The 18,874-nt window shown below is 41.4% G+C and overlaps 1 pseudogene and 1 gene segment (V, D, J or C); both read right to left on the bottom strand.

Annotated features, from left to right (window-relative positions):
• Positions 1 to 1,835: 1,835 nt before the first annotated feature.
• On the bottom strand, positions 1,836 to 2,340 carry LOC111139956 (annotated as a pseudogene).
• Positions 2,341 to 15,467: 13,127 nt separating this feature from the next.
• LOC111139955 lies at positions 15,468 to 18,197 on the bottom strand. The segment is given in 4 exon segments: positions 15,468 to 15,560; positions 16,893 to 16,998; positions 17,628 to 17,982; positions 18,084 to 18,197. Coding segments are annotated over 4 exon segments (600 nt in total).
• Between the last annotated feature and the right edge of the window lie 677 nt (positions 18,198 to 18,874).

The raw sequence follows: 18,874 nt of genomic DNA, 5'->3' as shown, positions 1-18,874 counted from the left end.
TCCAATTTCCCCCAACTCCCTTCTCCTTTCCATCTCCCCTTGTCCTCCATGCTATTTGTTATGCTCCACAAATAAGTGAAACCATATGATAATTGATTCTCTCTGCTTGACTTATTTCACTCAGCATAATCTCTTCCAGTCCTGTCCATGTTGCTACAAAAGCTGCTCTGGAGGTTTTTATGTTTGTTCATTTGTTTTCTCTCGCCTTGACAACATTTGATGGTTTTGGGGGGTTTAGAGGAAAGCAAACTGCACCCCGACCTCCCTCTGAAAGAGAAGCCTCAGTCTGATCCCCTGTGGGTGCTTCAGAGCACATAAGATCCCCCTCGGCTGCTGGCAGAGCTGGTTCTGATTTGCAGTCCCTGGGGACACAGGATCTCGGGCTTGTACCCAAAACCACAGCAGCGGCGGCTGTCTGGGAAGCTCCAGACCACCGGAGAGGTTCCAAGCAACGATAGCACACTGAGATTTTCCCGCTGGCCTGAGTGGGGAGTGCCTGGTCTTTCCAGGTCGAGAGCACAGGCTGGTGCCTGCGCGCACCTCTCCCAGGGGAGGGTGTGGGGCTCGCGCTTCTTAGGCTCTAATAGCATGGTGAGGCGTTCCGCTGTCTGGCCAGGCTCTTAGCCCCTCATGGGAGCCAGACCCACGTGTTCTTTGGCCCAATGGTGGCTCAGGAACAAGACCTGGTTTCTCCAACGCACTCTCTTTAGTTCAGCGCCAGGGGTGGCTTTCCTTGGTCCGGGAACTTAAGCCCCTGTCCCTACTGCCCCAATTCCCACAATTTCCCCCCATGATCCTTTGCTCTTTTTGAGTGCTTTCAACCAGACTCCAAGTTAATGCTGGTTCCCAGACACAGGGCACTCTTGTATAGGGTATTACTTTCCAATCAGTCACCTTTGATGGCTCCCTCCCCCTTTTGTTTATCTTCTGATATCAGTCTGACATTCCCACTCTGCTTTACCTGCCCACTGGTGTCTTCTGCCCCTGTAGAGATCCAGATGTGTATAATTCTGATCTCAGACTGATTTCATGGGTGATCGGAGTTCTTAGGTAGGTAATCAGGTCACTTTAGGGTACAGGTTGAAACAGCGCCTCCTCCTCCTTCCCCGCTATCCTGTCTCCCCCCCTTGGTTAATTGATTTATAAAAAATGAATCAGACCCTGGTTTCTTTCATCTCTTCTGTTGTTTCCTAGTTTCTATATAATTTATTTCTGCTCTAATCCTGCTATTTCCTTCCTCCTGCTATATACAGGTTACAGTTGATTTTTTTCTGGCCCCTTTAGGTGTAATGTTTGTGGTTTATTTGATATTTTTCTTTCTTCTTGAAGTCTTCCTGTATGCTGTGTGTTTATGTCTTAGGACCACTTTTGCTTCAGAGAAATTACATGATTATGATAGAGGTTTTATACTCGTGTGTGTGTGTGTGTGTTTGAGATCTTCTGGCTCTGCTGGAGGATTTTGTGGTCCGCAGTGAGTGCCACTGTAATTATTTTAAAGGTTTTGTTACCTGCATCAAGGTATTTATAATTTATTGTTATTTAAGGACAAGAGGAAACTAATGTACTTGACTCTGTGTTTTGTGCATGTTAGTATATTTGTCTTCCTGCTACAAATAAGATTCTAAGCCAGAGAGTGAATAGGTAAGCACAGAATAATGTCAAGGAGGCTCCCTTGAGGAAACTGCTCTATGGAGAGGAAACCTCAGACCCTGACAGGAAACCTGCCATAGCTTTCATCTGCACCTGCTCCTGGGATTAAAGACATAATTGGTGAGTAGTGTGCACTCTCTGCTGGTCTGATACTCTTGTAGTTTGAGGTTTGTGTCTGGGCTCACACTGAGGGCCCCTCACTGTGTCCTTCACACAGTAATACAGGGCCATGTCCTCGGCTCTCAGGCTATTCATCTGCAGATACAGCATGTTCTTGCCGTTGTCTCTGGAGATGGTGAATCGGTCTTTCACAGAGTCTGCATAGTATGTTTTACTTCCATCATACCAAATAACGGAGACCCACTGCAGCCCCTTCCCTGGAGCCTGGCGGACCCAGCTCATGTCATAGTTACTGAAGGTGAATCCAGAAGCTGCACAGGAGAGTCTCAGGGACCCCCAGTCTTCACCAGGTTTCCCCCAGACTCCACCAGCTGCACCTCGCACTTGACACCTGTAGACACAAGACATCCCAGTCAGGAACCTGTCACACACCCATGGTTTCTCTCACTCATATCCACTCACATCCTAAATTTCTTTTGTTCTCCATAAATTACCTTTTAAAAGAGCAACAAGGAAAACCCAGCCAAGCACAAATTCCATGATGAGTTCTCTGTGTTCTGTCCTGATCAGTGAATGTGGACACGTGGAAATCCCAGGCCTGGGGCTCCTCTCCCAGCTGCATGGTCCGGGCTAGGCTGTTTTATTCAGTGGAGGGAAGACCCTATTTGCATATACTCTGAGTATATACTTAGCTCCAGACGTAGGTTCAATTATTTTCAAGTTAAAAACAAAGATTCCATTGTTTGTAGATCACTTTGTTTAGATGGCACTGTGTTAGTATGTAGTATTTAAATGTATGAAGAGAATTGTCTTTTCTTCTTTTTTCTATTACAGCGTTTTAAAAATTGTTGTGCTATGTTACTCACTATACAGCAAATCATTAGTTTTTGATGTAGTGTTCCATGATTCATTCTTTGTGTATAACACCCAGTGCACTTTGCAACCTGTGCCTCCTTTAATACCCATCACCAGGCTCATCCATCCCCCTACCCTCCTCCATTCTAAAACACTCAGTTTGTTCCCTGGAGTCGATAGTCTCTTATGGTTCATCTGCCACTTTAATTTCTCCCCTTCACCCTTTCCTTCTGCTTATGTCCTACACGGTATTCCTTATGTTGCACAAATAAGTGAAATCGTATGACAATTGGCTTTCTATGTTTGACTTATTTCACTCAGCATAATCTCCTCCAGTTCTATCCATGTTGAATCAAAAACTCAGTATTCATCCTTTCTGATGGTTGAGTAATATTCCATTGTATATATGGACCACATCTTTTTTTTTTTGCATTTTTAATCCATTTCTCTTTTTCTAAATTTTTTTAAATTTATTTTCAGCGTAACAGTATTCATTGTTTTTGCACCACACCCAGTGCTCCATGCAATCCTTACTCTCTACAATACCCACCACCTGGTTCCCCCAACCTCCCACCCCCCCGGCCCTTCAAAACCCTCAGATTGTTTTTCAGTCCATAGTCTCTCATGGTTTAACTCCCCCTCCAATTTCCCTCAACTCCATTCTCCTCTCCATCTCCCCTTGTCCTCCATGCTATTTGTTATGCTCCACAAATAAGTGAAACCATATGAAAATTGACTCTCTCTGCTTGACTTATTTCACTCAGCATAATCTCTTCCAGTCCCGTCCATGTTGCTACAAAAGTTCGGTATTCATCCTTTCTGATGGAGGCATAATACTCCATAGTATATATGGACCACATCTTCCTTATCTATTTGTCTGTTGAAGGGCATCTTGGTTCTTTCCACAGTTTGGTGACCGTGGCCATTGCTGCTATAAACATTGGGGTACACATGGCCCTTCTATTCACTACATCTGTATCTTTGGGGTAAATACCCAGTAGTGAAATTGCAGGGTCATAGGGAAGCTCTATTTTTAATTTCTTGAGGAATCTCCATACTGTTCTCCAAAGTGGCTACACCAACTTGCATTCCCACCAAGACTGTAAGAGGGTTTCCCTTTCTCCACATCCTCTCCAACACATGTTGTTTCCTGTCTTGCTAATCTTGATGATTCTAAGTGGTGTAAGGTGGTATCTCAATGTGGTTATAATTTGAATCTCCCTGATGGCTTGTGATGATGAACATTTTTTTCTGTACTTGAGAAACTACAGAACACTCATGAAAGAAATTGAAGAAGACACAAAAAGATGGAAGACCATTCCATGATCTTGAATTGGAAGAATAAACATTGTTAAAATGTCTATACTGCGTAGAACAATCTATACTTTTAATGCCATTCTGATCAAAAGTCCACTGGCATTTTTCAAGGAGCTGGAGCAAATAATCCAAAAATTTGTATGGAATCAGAAGAGACCCCGAATCACTAAGGAAATGTTGAAAAAGAAAAGCAAAACTGGTGACATCACGTTGCCTGATTTCAAGCTTTACTACAAAGCTGTGATCACCAAGACAGCATGGTACTGGTATAAAAACAGACACATAGACGAGTGGAACAGAGTAGAGAGCCCAGATATGGACCCTCAATTCTATGGTCAAATAATCTTTGACAAAACAGGAAAAAATATTCAGTGGATAAGATACAGTCTCTTCACTAAATGGTGCTGAGAAAACTGGACAGCTATATGTAGAAGAATGAAACTCGACCATTCTATTACATCATACACAAAGGTAAACTCAAAATGGATAAAAGACCTCAACGTGAGACAGGAATCCATCAGAATCCTAGAGGAGAATATAGGCAGTAACCTCTTCGATATCAGCCACAGCAACTTCTTTCAAGACATGTCTCCAAAGGCAAAGGAAACAAAAGCGAAAATGAACTTTTGGGACTTCATCAAAATCAAAAGCTTCTTCACAGCAAAGGAAACAGTCAACGAAACAAAGAGGCAACCCACGTAATGGGAGAAGGTATTTGGAAATGACAGTACAGACAACAGGTTGATATCCAGGATCTATAAAGAACTCCTCAAACTCAACTCACACAAAACAGACAATCATATAAAAAAATGGGCAGAAGGTATGAACAGACACTTCTCCAGTGAAGACATACAAATGATTATCAGACACATGGCCCACATCTTCTTTATCCATTCATCCTTCGAAGGGCATCTTGCCCCTTTCCACAGTTTGGTTATTGTGAACATTCCTGATATGAACATTAAAAAGTATGTAGTCCTTTTTTTTCACTACATCTGTATCATGGGATAAATACCCAGTAGTGCGATTGCTGGACCATAGGGTTGTTCTATTTTTTAATATTTATGTATTCATTTATTTCTATTTTTTAAAATTTTTATCGCGTTATGTTTGTTTTATTTTATTCACCATGGAGTGTAGCTCTATTTTTAATTTTTTGAGGAAACTCCACACTGATTTCCAAACTGGCTTTACCAATGTACATTCCCACCTACAGTGTAAGAGGGCTCCCTTTTCTCTGTAACTTCTCCAACATTTACTGCTTCTTGCCTTGTTGATTTTTGCCACGGAGTTGTCTTTTCATTTCTTTGTGCATTTTTAAAAGTCTTTCATTAATGTAGGCCGATTATACATTATTTTACCCCTTTAATGATGTTTAGCCCTAATTATTTTATTTATGGTACCAGCGTAAATGAAATTATTTTGTTAATTTCTTTTTTAGATAATTTCTTGTTAGTGTATGGAAGCATTGCTTTATTTTGCATGTTGATTTTGTACCCTGAAAGTTTCCTTGAAATCATTAAAAAAAATCCAAGATTTTTCTTTTACGAAGTTTGTGGGCTTTGACTATGTATAAGCCCATGTCATATGGAGACAAATATTTTTTTCTTCTTGTCTATTGATTTTAATATCTTTTATTTTTTTACTGCCAATCTCTTTACAAAGGTTTTCCAGGTGAGGGCCAGAAAGTTTTCCCTTCTTTTATTCTGGGTTTTTGGCCTAATAACTCACTGGACATAGGCCAGGTCTAAGGGGAAAATGAATTTCAGTTTGCATGTGCATGAGCTCCCAAAATATGGGAAATATGCCACCTAGTGAATGACCAACGTAGGCAGCATTTGTACCTCTTAGACAACCAAGCATTGGATTTGCGAAGATTTGATTGAATGATTTGAGTTTGGGTTAGTAAATTAGTGAAGAACTAACAAGTTTGGTTTGCACAGTGTTCTGGGTCCCAAGTTCCCTATCGTGTGGGTGAGGATGGTTCTCCCCTCCTGGTACAGGGAAGGGAATTTTCCCACAGATTTGTTTCTTGCTGTTAGTGGGAAAAGGAGGCTCAATCTGTCTGTCCACTGGCAGGTTCTTAAGTGACTTTCATTCACAATAACCCAGGGACCAGATGACATACTGGGATTGCACATTTTATTCTCCTTCATGATACCATGTTGAAACTTATGGTGGAATGTGCAACCTTGTCTGGCTTCTCATGTGACAGGAAAGGCATCATGTTTCCACTGTTGAATATGGTGTCAGGTGTATTAGGCTTTTCATATATGACCATGATTATGTGGAAGTAATTTCCTTCTGTTCTTCAATCATTGAGAGTTTTAAGTGATAAACATGTGTTGATTTTTTTCAAGCGGTTTTAGGCATTGATGGAGAGGATGATGTAGATTCAATTCTTCACTCTGTTGAAGGACTTTGTCCCATTTATTGATCTGTGTATGTTGAAGGAACCTTGAATCTGAGGGATGATTCACACTAGGTCATCATATACGATCATTTCAGTGTGCATTTGCGTTCAGTATGCCAGCATTTTGGCAGGTATGTTCATGCGAGATATTAACCTGAACGTTCCCTTCTTGTGCTGTCCTTGCCTGGCTTTGGTGTTGGAGAAATGCTGGTGTCATACAATGAAATGGGGCATATTTATTTCTCATCAGTTTTTTGGAAGAGATTGTGATACATTAGCCTTAATTTTTTTTTAAATATTTATCTTCCACAGAGAAAATCATCTGATGTTGGAAATTTTTTTTTGTTCTTTGTTTTTCTTCTTTTTTTTGAGACTGAAGGTTTTATTTTATTTTATTTCTTTAATTTAAATTCAACTAAAGGAGGGGGAGAAGATGGTGGAGAAGTAGGAGGCACTGCTTCAACTGGTCCCTTAGAGTGAGCTGATTATCTACCAGAACACTCTGAACACCCATGAAATCAGCCTGAGATGTAGGATTATACACTTCTAGGTCTCTATGGGGGCAGAAGACACCAGTGGACAGGTAAAGCTCAGTGGGAATTTTGGACTGATATCAGAAGATAACAGATACCAGTCAGCTGGGGAGGAGTTTGTTCCATAAGGAAGGCAAGACCACTTCCTCTGCACTCTCTCATAGCATGCCAGCTACCTCTCAGTCCACTTTCAGGATACTTCCTCTTCTCTGGAATGTTTGAATAATTACTGCTACACCTGATAAACACCTTTGCTCAGGAGACAGGATGGAGGAGAAGTAGGAGATGCTTTTCCAACCAGTCTCCTAAAGTGAGTTGATTATCTACCAAAAAACTCTGATCACCCATGAAATCAGCCTGAGAGTAGAATGATACACTTCTGGGTCTCTACAGGGTCAGAAGATGCCAGTGGACGGGTAAAGCAGAGTGGGAGCATCGGACTGATATCGGAAGATAAACGAAAGGGGAAAAGCGCCACCAGAGGCGATCCATTGGAAAGTAATACCCCAATACGAGAGTGCCCTGTGATTGGGGAACAGCATTAACTTGGAGACTGGTTAAAAGCACTAAAAAGAGCAAAAGATATCAAGGGGAAACTGGTGGAGTTGGGCAGTCTGGGGCACAGGCTTAAGCTCAGGGACCCAAGACAGACACTGCTGGCACCATGCAAGAGAGTGCAGTGAAGAATCTAGGCCATGGTCCCTGAGCCTCTGGCACCCATGTGTGAGAGTCTAGATGGTGCCATCCTCTGTTCTTTAGAACCACAGGCTTTTGCACTCTACACAGGCACTGCACAGCTGGGGCCCGAGCTCTGTACCACACTGTCCCCAGAGAAATGTCCGTGTAGGTACTAGCTGGTGGGCCCTAGGACCATCAAAGAGTCTGAACATTCCCAACCTGGGCCGACGTGAAAATCTCAGGGTGCTGTCTCTAGTTGGGATCCGTAGGGCGGTCTGGACCTGCTCAGACAGCAGCCCAGCAAGGCAGCCACTTGAAACGAGCTCCCTGGATCAATATCATGGTTTTACTAGCACCAGGGTGTAGAGACAATCCAGAGCTCCTGCGACCCCTGAGAAGGTGGCTGAGAACGAGCTCTGCTGGTGGGAGGTGGCAGACGGGGAGTCTGTGTGCTCTGGACCACCCAGAGGGGAACAGATTGAGGCTTCTCTCTGAAACAGAGGTCTGGGTGCAGTTTGCTTTGCCCTAAACCTCTGAAGGACTGCCAAAAGCTGCCAGAGGGGGGGAAAAAACCTCCAGAGAACAAAAGCCTGAAAAACAGGTATCCTCAGAGCGCAGCCCCGTGATAGGTGCAGGAGGACTCAACCCAAGCAAGACGGCCTGGAAAACAACACAGAAGACCCCTCCTCCAAAAATCCAGCCCACCCTCTAAAGGAGAGGACAACCGCCAGTGTCCCCATAAAACTGAAAAAGCCCAACACGAAGGGAAAAGAAGATATTAAGCTCCCGGTATTGCTCTCAAACTTGTATACTTCATAGATACAACTTTTATTTTTAATTGTTCCCACTATTCTCATTCTTTTTAAATTTTTAAAAAAAATTTGACCTATTGCCCATTACAACGTGACGTTGAATACAACAATTTCCATAATAATCTTTCAACTTGAATTTTTTTGTTACATATACATGTGTTTTTCTTTTCCTTTTTTATTTTTAAAAAATACTCATATAGAGATAAGCTTCAAGGTAATCCTCTTTCCACAATCAATGCTACCCCTATATGTAAACCAGTTTTAATCCCCCTTTATCTCCAGAAAGTTGAGTCCTTTAACAAAGAAATCAAGATACACCCAGGAAGAATCAAAATAACCGTCCTCACTCACACTGAGGTTTTATAAGCACCCTCCCATCTTTTCCTTCTGTTAGTATTTCTTCATATTTGTTTTTGTTCTGGTAGTATATAAATCTTATACTTAGGGTTCATTTTGGCTGGGTTCTTTTTTTCTTGTCGTTTACTTTTGTTGGTCTTTTTGTTTGTCCGTTTTTGTTTGTATACATTATAAGTCTTACCTTTGGGGCCCATTCTGGCTGGGTCTTCTTTTTTTTCTTACATTTTTTTCCCTGTCTCTCTCTCTCTCTCTCTCTGTTTCTTTTTTCATTCTTTTTGGTGGGGACTCCCGATTGCTCAGAAGTGTTCCGGGGTGCACCTTTCTTGGATCACAGTTGATACATTCGTCTACACATACCATCAGCCATCTCTCAGAAAAATGACTAAGAGGAGCAATGCCCAATGGAGGAAAAATACAGAGACTGTGCCCTCACCATCAGAACTATTGGATATGGACATAAGCTGTATGTGGAAAGGGAATTCAGGCTAACAATTTCCAGGCAATGGCTAGGTTAGAGAAAACCATTAATGACAACATGGAATAGATTAGGGCAGAAGTGAAAGCCACCAGGGATGATATTAACAATGCTCTCAGTGAGTTCCAATCTAATTTAAATTCTAAACAGCTAGGGTAACTGAGGCTGAAGATAGAATTAGTGATCTAAAGGACAAACTGATAGAGAAAAAAAGATTAGGAGCAGGCCTGGAACAAACATCTTAGAAACCATGAAAAGAGAACTAGTTAATAAATGATTCCATGAAATGTTCCAGTGTCAGAAATCTTGGATCCCTGAGGGGGAGGAGAAAGAAAGAAGACTAGAGGATATAGTTGCACAAATTCTCCATGAAAATTTTCCAAATCTGGAGAAGGGAATCTGGGTTCATCCCAGAGGAGAATGGTCTGCCCCCAAGATCATAGAAACTCGAGACACCTGATTGTGAAACTAAGGAATCATAATTTTAGAAAGAAGCTCTTGAAAGCTGATAAGGGGAAGAGATTCCTTGTGTATAGGGGAAGGTCCATCAGGATAACTTCAGACCTGTCTAGAGAAACCTGGAAAGCCAGAAAGGGCTGGCAAGACATATTCAGGGCACTAAATGAACAGAACTTGCAGCCAAGAATACTTTATCCAGCATGACGGACATTCAAAATGGATGGAGAGAAAAAGAGCTTCCAAGACTGGCAAGGTTTAAAAGAGTATGTGAACACCAAAAGAGCACTATAAGAAATATTAAGGGGGGGGGTCTATAAAAGAAGAAAGAACCCAAGAGCATCATAGAACAGAAATTTATGGACACAGTCTATAGAAACAAGGACTTCATGGGCAACACGATGCCAATGAAAATGTATCTCTCAATAATCACCCTCAACATGAACACCCTAAAAGTTCCAATGAAATGGCACAGGCTTGTAGACTGGATAAAACGACAGGACCTGCCCATACATTGTCTACAAGAGACGCATTTTGAACTTACGGATGCATCCAGACTGAAGTGAAGGAATGGAGAAGCATGTTTTATGCCAATGGGCCTCAAAAGAAGGCTGGGCTAGCGATCCTCATATCAGACAAATTAGATTTTAAACTAAAGACTGTAGTCAGAGATACAGAAGGACACTACATCATTCTCAAAGGGTCTATCCACCAAGAAGATCTAATAATTGTAAATATTTATTCCCCACCCCCATACGGGAGCAGCCAACTACATAAGACAACTGTTAATCCAGATAAAGAGACATACTGATATGAATACATTAATCGTAGGGGATCTTAACACACCACTCTCAGTAACAGACTGATCATCCAAGCAGAAAATCAGTAAGGAAACAAGAGCATTGAATGACACATTGGACCAGATGGACCTCATCAATATATAGAGAATATTCCATCCTCAAACAACAGAATACCCATTCTTCTCGAGCGCACATGGAACCTTCTGCAAAATAGACCAACATATCTGGACTCAAAAAATGCCAAAACATTGATATTATTCCATGTATATTCTCAGACCACAGTGCTTTGAAACTTGAGCTCAACCACAAGAAAAATTTGGAAGGAACTCAAATACCTGGAAGCTAAGACCACCTTGCTTAAGAGTGCTTGCATCAACCAGAGAGTCAAAGAAGAACTTAAGCAATTCATGGAAACCAGTGAGTATGAAGACACTTCAGTCCAAAACCTATGGGATACAGCCAAGTCGGTCCTAAGGGGGAAGTACAGAAGCATTCAATCCTCCCTCAAAAAAAAAAAAAAAAAAAAAAAGAAAAGAAAAGAAAAGAAAAATCCAGAATACACCAGCTGTCTTTACACCTTAAAGAACTGGAGAATTAAAAACAAATAAGCCAACTACACACACAAGAAGGGGAATAATCAAGATTAGAGCAGAGATCAATGAGATAGAAACTAGGCATACAGTAGAACGCATCATTGATACTAGAAGCTGGTTTTTTGAAAGAATCAATAAGATCGATGAACCATCGGACACATTAATCTAAAAGAAAAGAAAGGAGACCCAAATTAATAAAATTATGAATGAAAAGGGAGAGATCAGAACTAACATCAGGGAAATAGAAACAATCACCAGAAATTATTATCAACAGCTATATGCATAGTTAAGCAACCTTGATGAAATGGATGCATTCCTGGAAAACTATAAACTTCCAAAACTGAATCAGGAAGAAATTGACAACCTGAATAGACTGATATCTAGTAACGAGATTGAAGCAGTGATCAAAAATCTCCCCAAAACCAGAGCCCAGGACCTGCGGATGCCCTGGGTAATTCTACCAAACTTTTGTAGAAGGAATAAAACCTATTCTCCTGAAGGTGTTTCAAAAAACTGAAGCAGATGGAAAACTTCCAGACTATTTTTATGAAGCCAGCATTACCTTGATTCCCCAAACAGACAAAGACCGCACCAAAAAGAATTTCAGACCAATATCCCTGATGAATACGGATGCTAAGATTCTCAACAAGATCCTAGATAATAGGATCCAACAGTACATTAAAAAGATTATCCACCATGACCAGGTGCAATTTATCCATGGGATGCAGGGGAGGTTCAACATTCGCAAATCAATTAATGTGATAGAACAAATCAATAAGAGAAGAGAGAAGAACCATATGGTCCTCTCAATTGAAGCAGAAAAAGCATTTGAGAAGATACAGCATCTGTTCCTGATTAAAACACTTCAAAGTATAGGGATAGAGGGAACATTCCTCAATTTATCTAATCTGTCTATGAAAAACCCGCAGAAAATATTATCATCAATGGGGAAAAGCTAAGAGCCTTCCCTTTGAGATCAGGAACACAAGGATGCCCACTCTCACCACTCTTGTTCAGCATAGTATTAGAAGTCCTAGCAACAGCAATCAGGCAACAAAGGGACATAAAAGGTACCCAAATTGGCAATGAAGAAGTCAAACTCTATTTGCCGACGACATAATACTTTATATGGAAAACCCTAAAGTCTCCACCCCCAAACTACTAGAACTCATACAACAATTGAGTAATGTGGCAAGATACAAAATAAATGTACAGAAATCAATTGCTTTCTTATACACTAGCAATAAAAATACAGAAAGGGCAATTAGAGAATGGACTCCATTTACTATAGCACGAAGAATCATAAGATACCTGGGAATAAACCTAACCAAAGAGGTAAAGGATCTATAATGGAGGAACTACAGAACACTCAAGAAAGAAATTGAGGAAGATACAAAAAGTTGGAAGACCATTCCATGCTCATGGATCAGAAGAATAAACATTGTTAAAATATCTATATTGCCTAGAGCAATCTATACTTTCAATGCCATTCTGATCAAAATTCCAGCAGCGTTTTTCAAAGAGCTGAAGCAAACAAATGTAAAATATGTATGGAATCAGAAGAGACACCGAATCGCTAAGGAAATGTTGAAAAAGAAAAACAAAACTGGGGGCATCACATTACCTGATTTCAAGCTCTACTACAAAGCTGTGATCATGAAGACAGCATGATACTGGCATAAAAAATACACATAGACCAGTGGAACAGAGTAGAATGCCCAGATATGGACCCTCAACTCTATGGTCAGTTAATCTTCGACAAAACAGGAAAAAATATACAGTGAAAAAAAGTCTCCTCAATAAATGGTGCTGGGAAAATGGGACAGCTATATGTAGAAGAATGAAACTCGACCATTCTCTTACACCGTACACAATGATAAACTCAGAATGGATAAAAGACCTCAACATGAGACAGGAATCCATCAGAATCCTAGAGGAGAACATAGGCAGTAACCTCTTCGACAATGGCCACAGCCACATCTCTCATGACATGTATACAAAGGCAAAGGAAACAAAAGCAAAAATGAACTTTTGAGACTTCATCAGGATCAAAAGCTTCTGCCCAGGAAAGGAAACAGTCAACAAGACAAAGAGGCAACCCATGGAATGGGAGAAGATATTCACAAATGATAGTACAGAAAAAGGGCTGATATCCAAGAACTATAGACAACTCCTCAAACTCAATACACACAAAGCAGATAATCATGTCAAAAAATGGGTAGAGGACATGAACAGACACTTCTCCAATGAAGACATACAAACTGCAAAAGACACATGAAAAAAATGTTCATCATCACTAGCCATCAGGGAGATTCAAATTAAAACCACATTGAGATACCACCTTACACCAGTTAGAATGGCCAAAATTAGCAAGACAGGAAACAACGTGTGTTGGAGAAGATGTGGAGAACGGGGAACCCTCTTACACTGTTGGTGGGAATGCAAATTGGTGCAGCCACATTGGACAACAGTGTGGAGATTCCTCAAGAAATTAAAAATAGAGCTTCCCTAGGACCCTGCAATTGCACTACTGGGTATTTACCCCAAAGATACAGATGTCGTGAAAAGAAGGGCCATCTGTACCCCAATGTTCATAGCAGCAATGGCCATGGTTGCGAAACTGTGGAAAGAACCAAGATGTTCTTCAATGGATGAATGGATAAAGAAAATGTAGTCCATATACACTATGGAGTATTATGACTCCATCAGAAAGGATGAAAACCCAACTTTTGCATCAACATGTATGGGACTGGAGGAGATTATGCTGAGTGAAATAAATCAGGGCAAAGAGTCAATTATCTTATGGTTTTGCTTATTTGTGCAGCATAAGGAATAACATGGAGGACATGGGGAGATATAGGGGAGAAGAGTGTTGGGGGAAATTGGAGGGAGAGACAAACCATGAAAGACTGTGGACTCTGAGAAACAAACTGAGGGGGAGGGGGGTGGCGGGTTAGGTGAGTCTGCTGGTGGGTATTATGGAGGGCAGGTATTGCATGGAGCACTGGGTGTGGTGCATAAACAATGAATCTTGGAACACTGAAAAAAAATAAAATTAAAAACATTGAAAAAAATTCAAAAATTATATATAAAATATAGAGAGAGTAGAAAATAAAAAAAGGGGCAAGTAAAGAGTGGCTGTAACTTTCGTTTTGGACAAAATAGAGTGCTTCATTGTTCCTGGGTGAATTTTGACCCATATGTTAGAGGACACTAAATCTCAAAATCACTAGAAAATTAAAGGATGGATATATAAGAAGGTAAAACTGAATAGAGTGAACAACTTGCTAAGATAAAGCATGTACGTGTTAAAAAATATAGGTTTGTAAAAAACAAGTCAAAATGGCCTATGAAAAAAAGAGCTGATATAATAGACATCTTGCTGAACACAGCCACTTTTCCGCTTGTAGAAATACACATCTATATTCTTACATCTCAGGTTGATTTCATGGGTGTTCAAAATAGTTTATAGATACGCAGCTAAATTCAAGGGACTTGCTTTAACTGGGTCCCCACACCTCTGCCATCTTGCCTCGATCTCCCTGTATCTGATTGATTTTTGGTATAGGTTAGAAGACACTTTATGTGAAAACGTTAAGGAAATCAGAACTTATTTTATACATAAATTGAATAGAGAGAAAAATTGGGTTATGTGGGGCAAAAATCTATAAAATGAAGATTTTAAATTTAGAAACTGAAGTTAGGAAATAAGACTCTCTTTGAAATGGGAACATGGTATAACAAGAAAAAGCAAGGAAAAGAAAAGAAAGAAAAGAGAAAGGTAAACTTTTATCCCGAGTATAAGCAAGTCGTGAGGGAACACGTGGAGCTCCCTATGTAATTTTCCCCTGGTGCTGGAGTTTCACGTTTCTGTGGGAAGTAACCTTATCCTTCACCTGTTCTCCCAGTCTGTCTTCTGGAGGAGGGGCTTGCTGCTTGGCTTCTCAGGCATCTCTGTCCTGGTGGGGTTGCCCACCCTTGTCAGGGTCATTGGCTGAATGGGAGCCGACCCTGTGTCTGGTTCTTTTTCCCTGATGGCTTTCTGCTTCTCCTCAGAGGGTCAGAGCAAACATGGCCCTGCGGGAATCCAGCCCAGAGCCACAATGTGGTGGCTCAGACCCCCACCACCACCTCAGGTCAATCCATCTCCACTTCTATGTGTACCAAAATCCACAGACTTGCATAATTGATGCCCACTGCAACTCTCTGGGGGAAAGTTCCAGGGACCCATGAGTGTCTCCGTGCTTTCTGACTTTGCAATTGTTAGCGGCTGTGGTCTCGTGTGCACTCTCTTACGCACCTCCTAGGTCAAGCTGGGTGCTGACCCAGTGTCCTCTCAGGTTTCATATCATTCTGAGAGTTGTTGCCCAGTTGTGGATGTAGCCACTTTGTGCACCAAGCCATGGGCTCACACATGCACCCTCTTGCATGGCTTGCAGTTCACGGCCAGGTGCCTCTCCAGTGTCCTTTCATGGGCCACACAGCCCTGAGAGCTGTTGCCCTGTTTTGGTCACAAATCATTTTATATCTCCCATGGGATATTAAGCAGCCCACACCTTTAGTCCTTTTCAGGGTGGTCAGGCACAGAGCAGTCTTCCAACTGGCCTGACTGTCCCTTCTGAGCTTGCTGACCATAACCTGTCTCCCTGTGCCACTGCTTGGGCAGTCTATCGGTTCAGGCTTCCCCATTACTTCTGATTTCCTGTGGTCTGAGATCCCAGTGATCCACCCAGAATTCTCTCTTATTCATCCCCTGTGCTCTATTTCAGTAAGGAATGTCTCTCGCTGGAGCAGATTTCGAAGGTCCTGATTTTTTTGCTCTGATTTGAATATCACTTTCCAGTGGCTGGCTTTTGGAGACTCCCTCCAATCTCCATTTATCTTCCGATATTTCCCCCAAAGAGTTACGTTTCTCCACTTCCCACCTCACAAAAACTAGTCATTTTGCTGCTTGTAGAAATCCGGATAATTGTTCTTACATCTGATGTTGAATTCGTGTGTGTTCAGAATGGTTTGATGGACATCCAGTTAAATTGAAGGGACCAGCTGAAATGAGGTCCCTACTCTGCTGCCATCTTGCTCCTCTACTCCTGAAACAAAGTCTCTGAATGAAAGACTAGATAGGATTTATTTCTTTCCTTTTATTTTGTTTTAAAATTTTTATTTAAATTCAATTTAGTTAACACATTGTGCAATAGTGGTTTCAGTGGTAGAATTTAGTGATTCATCAGGTGCATATAACACCAAGTGCTCATTCCATCAAGTTCCCTCCTTAATGCCCATGAGGCAGTTATCCCATCCCCCCACCCCAGCCACCTCTAGTTTGAACACAAAATTTTGAGTATTATTTCAGGATTTGGATTGGGAAATGTTCCTCCTAGAATTCCAGCTTTAAGTATTTATTTTCTCACATTATCTCCTTAAATTTCATTTTAAAATTATGTTCAGTTAGCCACCATATAGTACATCATTAGTTTTTGATGTCGTTCAACAATTCATTATTTGTGTGTAACACCCAGTGCTCAGTCACCATGTGTCCTTATTGCCCATCACCGAGTTCCCCCATCTGGCCCCTCCTACCCCTCCAAAACCCTATTTATTCCACAAAGAAACATACTGATTTCTGATATCATTTATTTTGGGTTTCCTCTTTTACTTTTGATAAATCTAGGCAGAGGTTTCTCAATTTTATTGTTTTTTTTTTCCAAAAATCTATACCTTGCTTTTTTGTACTGTTCTGTTTGTTTTTTTCTTTTGTTTTTATATCATTTATTACTGCTCTAATCTTTACTATTTCCTTCCTTCTCCTGTATTTAGGCTTTAGTCATCATACCTTCTGTAGCTCCTTCATGTGTAACGTTAGAGTGTTTCTTTCAGATTTTTCTTGCTTCTTGAGGTCTTCCTGTATGCTGTGTAGTTTTGTCTTAGGACCACTTTTGCTGCAGAGAAATTAGTGCAAAGTGAAAAAGGATTCATATTCGTGTGTGTGTGTGTGTGTGTGTGTGTGTTTATGCATGTGTGTGCATAATATCCAGACTACACATCACACCTGGAGAGGGTTCCACTGCTTTCCCATGTTGTCACTAACATTGATGCTGTGAGCATTGTTTAAGACAGTGACTCCCCAACCAAGAACCTTTCTTCTTTTGCTTTTAATTGTTGATGCCTCTGGTGGCCTCATGTCCAGCATGCACTTTATGCTGCTTCTAGGGAGTTTGCACTTTGAGGAGGGTGGACATGTGATGCAAAGTGAGAGCAGCTGGGAGTCCTAAAAGGCTCAGTTGAAGAGCATCAGGATATTTGTGCTTCATTGGTATTTACAGACACGAATAAACAATGTGAGTGATTCTGTTTTTTGTGCATTTTGGTATAATTGTATTCCCATTAGAACAAATTTTCAAAGTCAGAGAGTGAAGAGTTAAGCACAGAAGCATATGTGCAGAGAAGGTCCCTGAGGGAAAGTGTTCTCTGGATAGGAAGTGTTAGATCCTGACAGGAAACCTGCCCATAACTTTCATCTGCATCTGCTCCTGGGCTTAAAGACAGGATTGGTGAGTGGTGTGCACACCCTGGTGGTCCAGATCCAGTCCTACAGTGAGGTTTGTGTCTGGGCTCACACTGAGGGCTCCTTACTGTGTCTGTTTCACAATAATACAGGGCTGTGTCCTCAGTTCTCAGGCTGTTCATCTGCAGATACAGCGTGTTCTTGCCGTTGTCTCTGGAGATGGTGAGTCGGCCCTTCACAGAGTCTGCATAGTATGTGCTACCTCCATCATAGCTAATATATGCGACCCACTGCAGCCCCTTCCCTGGAGCCTGGAGGACCCAGCTCATGTAGTAGCTACTGAAGGTAAATACAAAGGCTGCATGGGAGAGTCTCAAGTCTCCCCCAGATTCCACCAGCTGCACCTCACACTGGACACCTGCAGGCAAGACATCCTGGTCAGGAATCTGTCACACATCTATAATTTCTCTCACTCATATCCACTCACATCCTCAACGACTCTTGTTCACCCTGAATTACCTTTTAAAAGAGCAACAAGGAAAACCCAGCCAAGCACAAACTCCATGGTGAGTTGTCTGTATCCTGTCCTGAGTACTGACTGGAACACCTGGGAATCCTGGTGCTGGGGCTCCTCTCCCAACTGCAGTGTCAGGTTTGGGCTGTTTTAATCAGCAGATGGAGGGCCCTATTTGCATGTCCTCTGGCTATATATTCAGCTTGGGGATCTATTCTGACAGAGAGGCAGTGACCCAAGCAGTTGTGAATACCTTTAATTTAGTGCTAAAGACCAATTTTGAAAATAAATATTTTTTATTATATAACTTTCCAGGGTGTATACTTTTGTTTGTAAGGTGTCCATGAAAACATATGGGGTGAGATTGACCCCAGGATCTAGGTCAGTACTCTCCCCACAGGAATTGCTGCCCCCCACCCCAAATCATCTGCGGGACAGAGTGTCAGGCTATGAGGCATGTGGAAGCCCTCCTGTAATGGGGATGGATTGATTTTGCTGATTTTATACTTTACCATAAATACAGAGAAAATCAGCATCGTGTAGGCGTATTTTCATGTCTTTAACATTCACTCTCTCTATGTCCCTTTTGAATCACCTTTATTATTACCTATAATAAGTTCGATGTGTATATGTGACACAAGATGAACAGGCCATATACGGAGTGTGTGATATATAAACGCAGGTGTCACAATCAACATTACTGACAGTGAGTGCTTCAATTCTCCCTAAAATTTCCAGCATTTCCCTCTGGAATTCCTCCTTCCCTTTCCCTTGTTCACCCTGTCCCCACATAGCT

Source organism: Enhydra lutris, unplaced genomic scaffold, assembly GCF_002288905.1.
Source record: "Enhydra lutris kenyoni isolate GAN:26980312 unplaced genomic scaffold, ASM228890v2 scaffoldscaffold127, whole genome shotgun sequence".
NCBI classification, from domain to species: domain Eukaryota; kingdom Metazoa; phylum Chordata; class Mammalia; order Carnivora; family Mustelidae; genus Enhydra; species Enhydra lutris.
The sequence above is the reverse complement of the archived record's forward strand: the minus strand, read 5'-3'. Positions and strand labels throughout refer to the sequence as shown.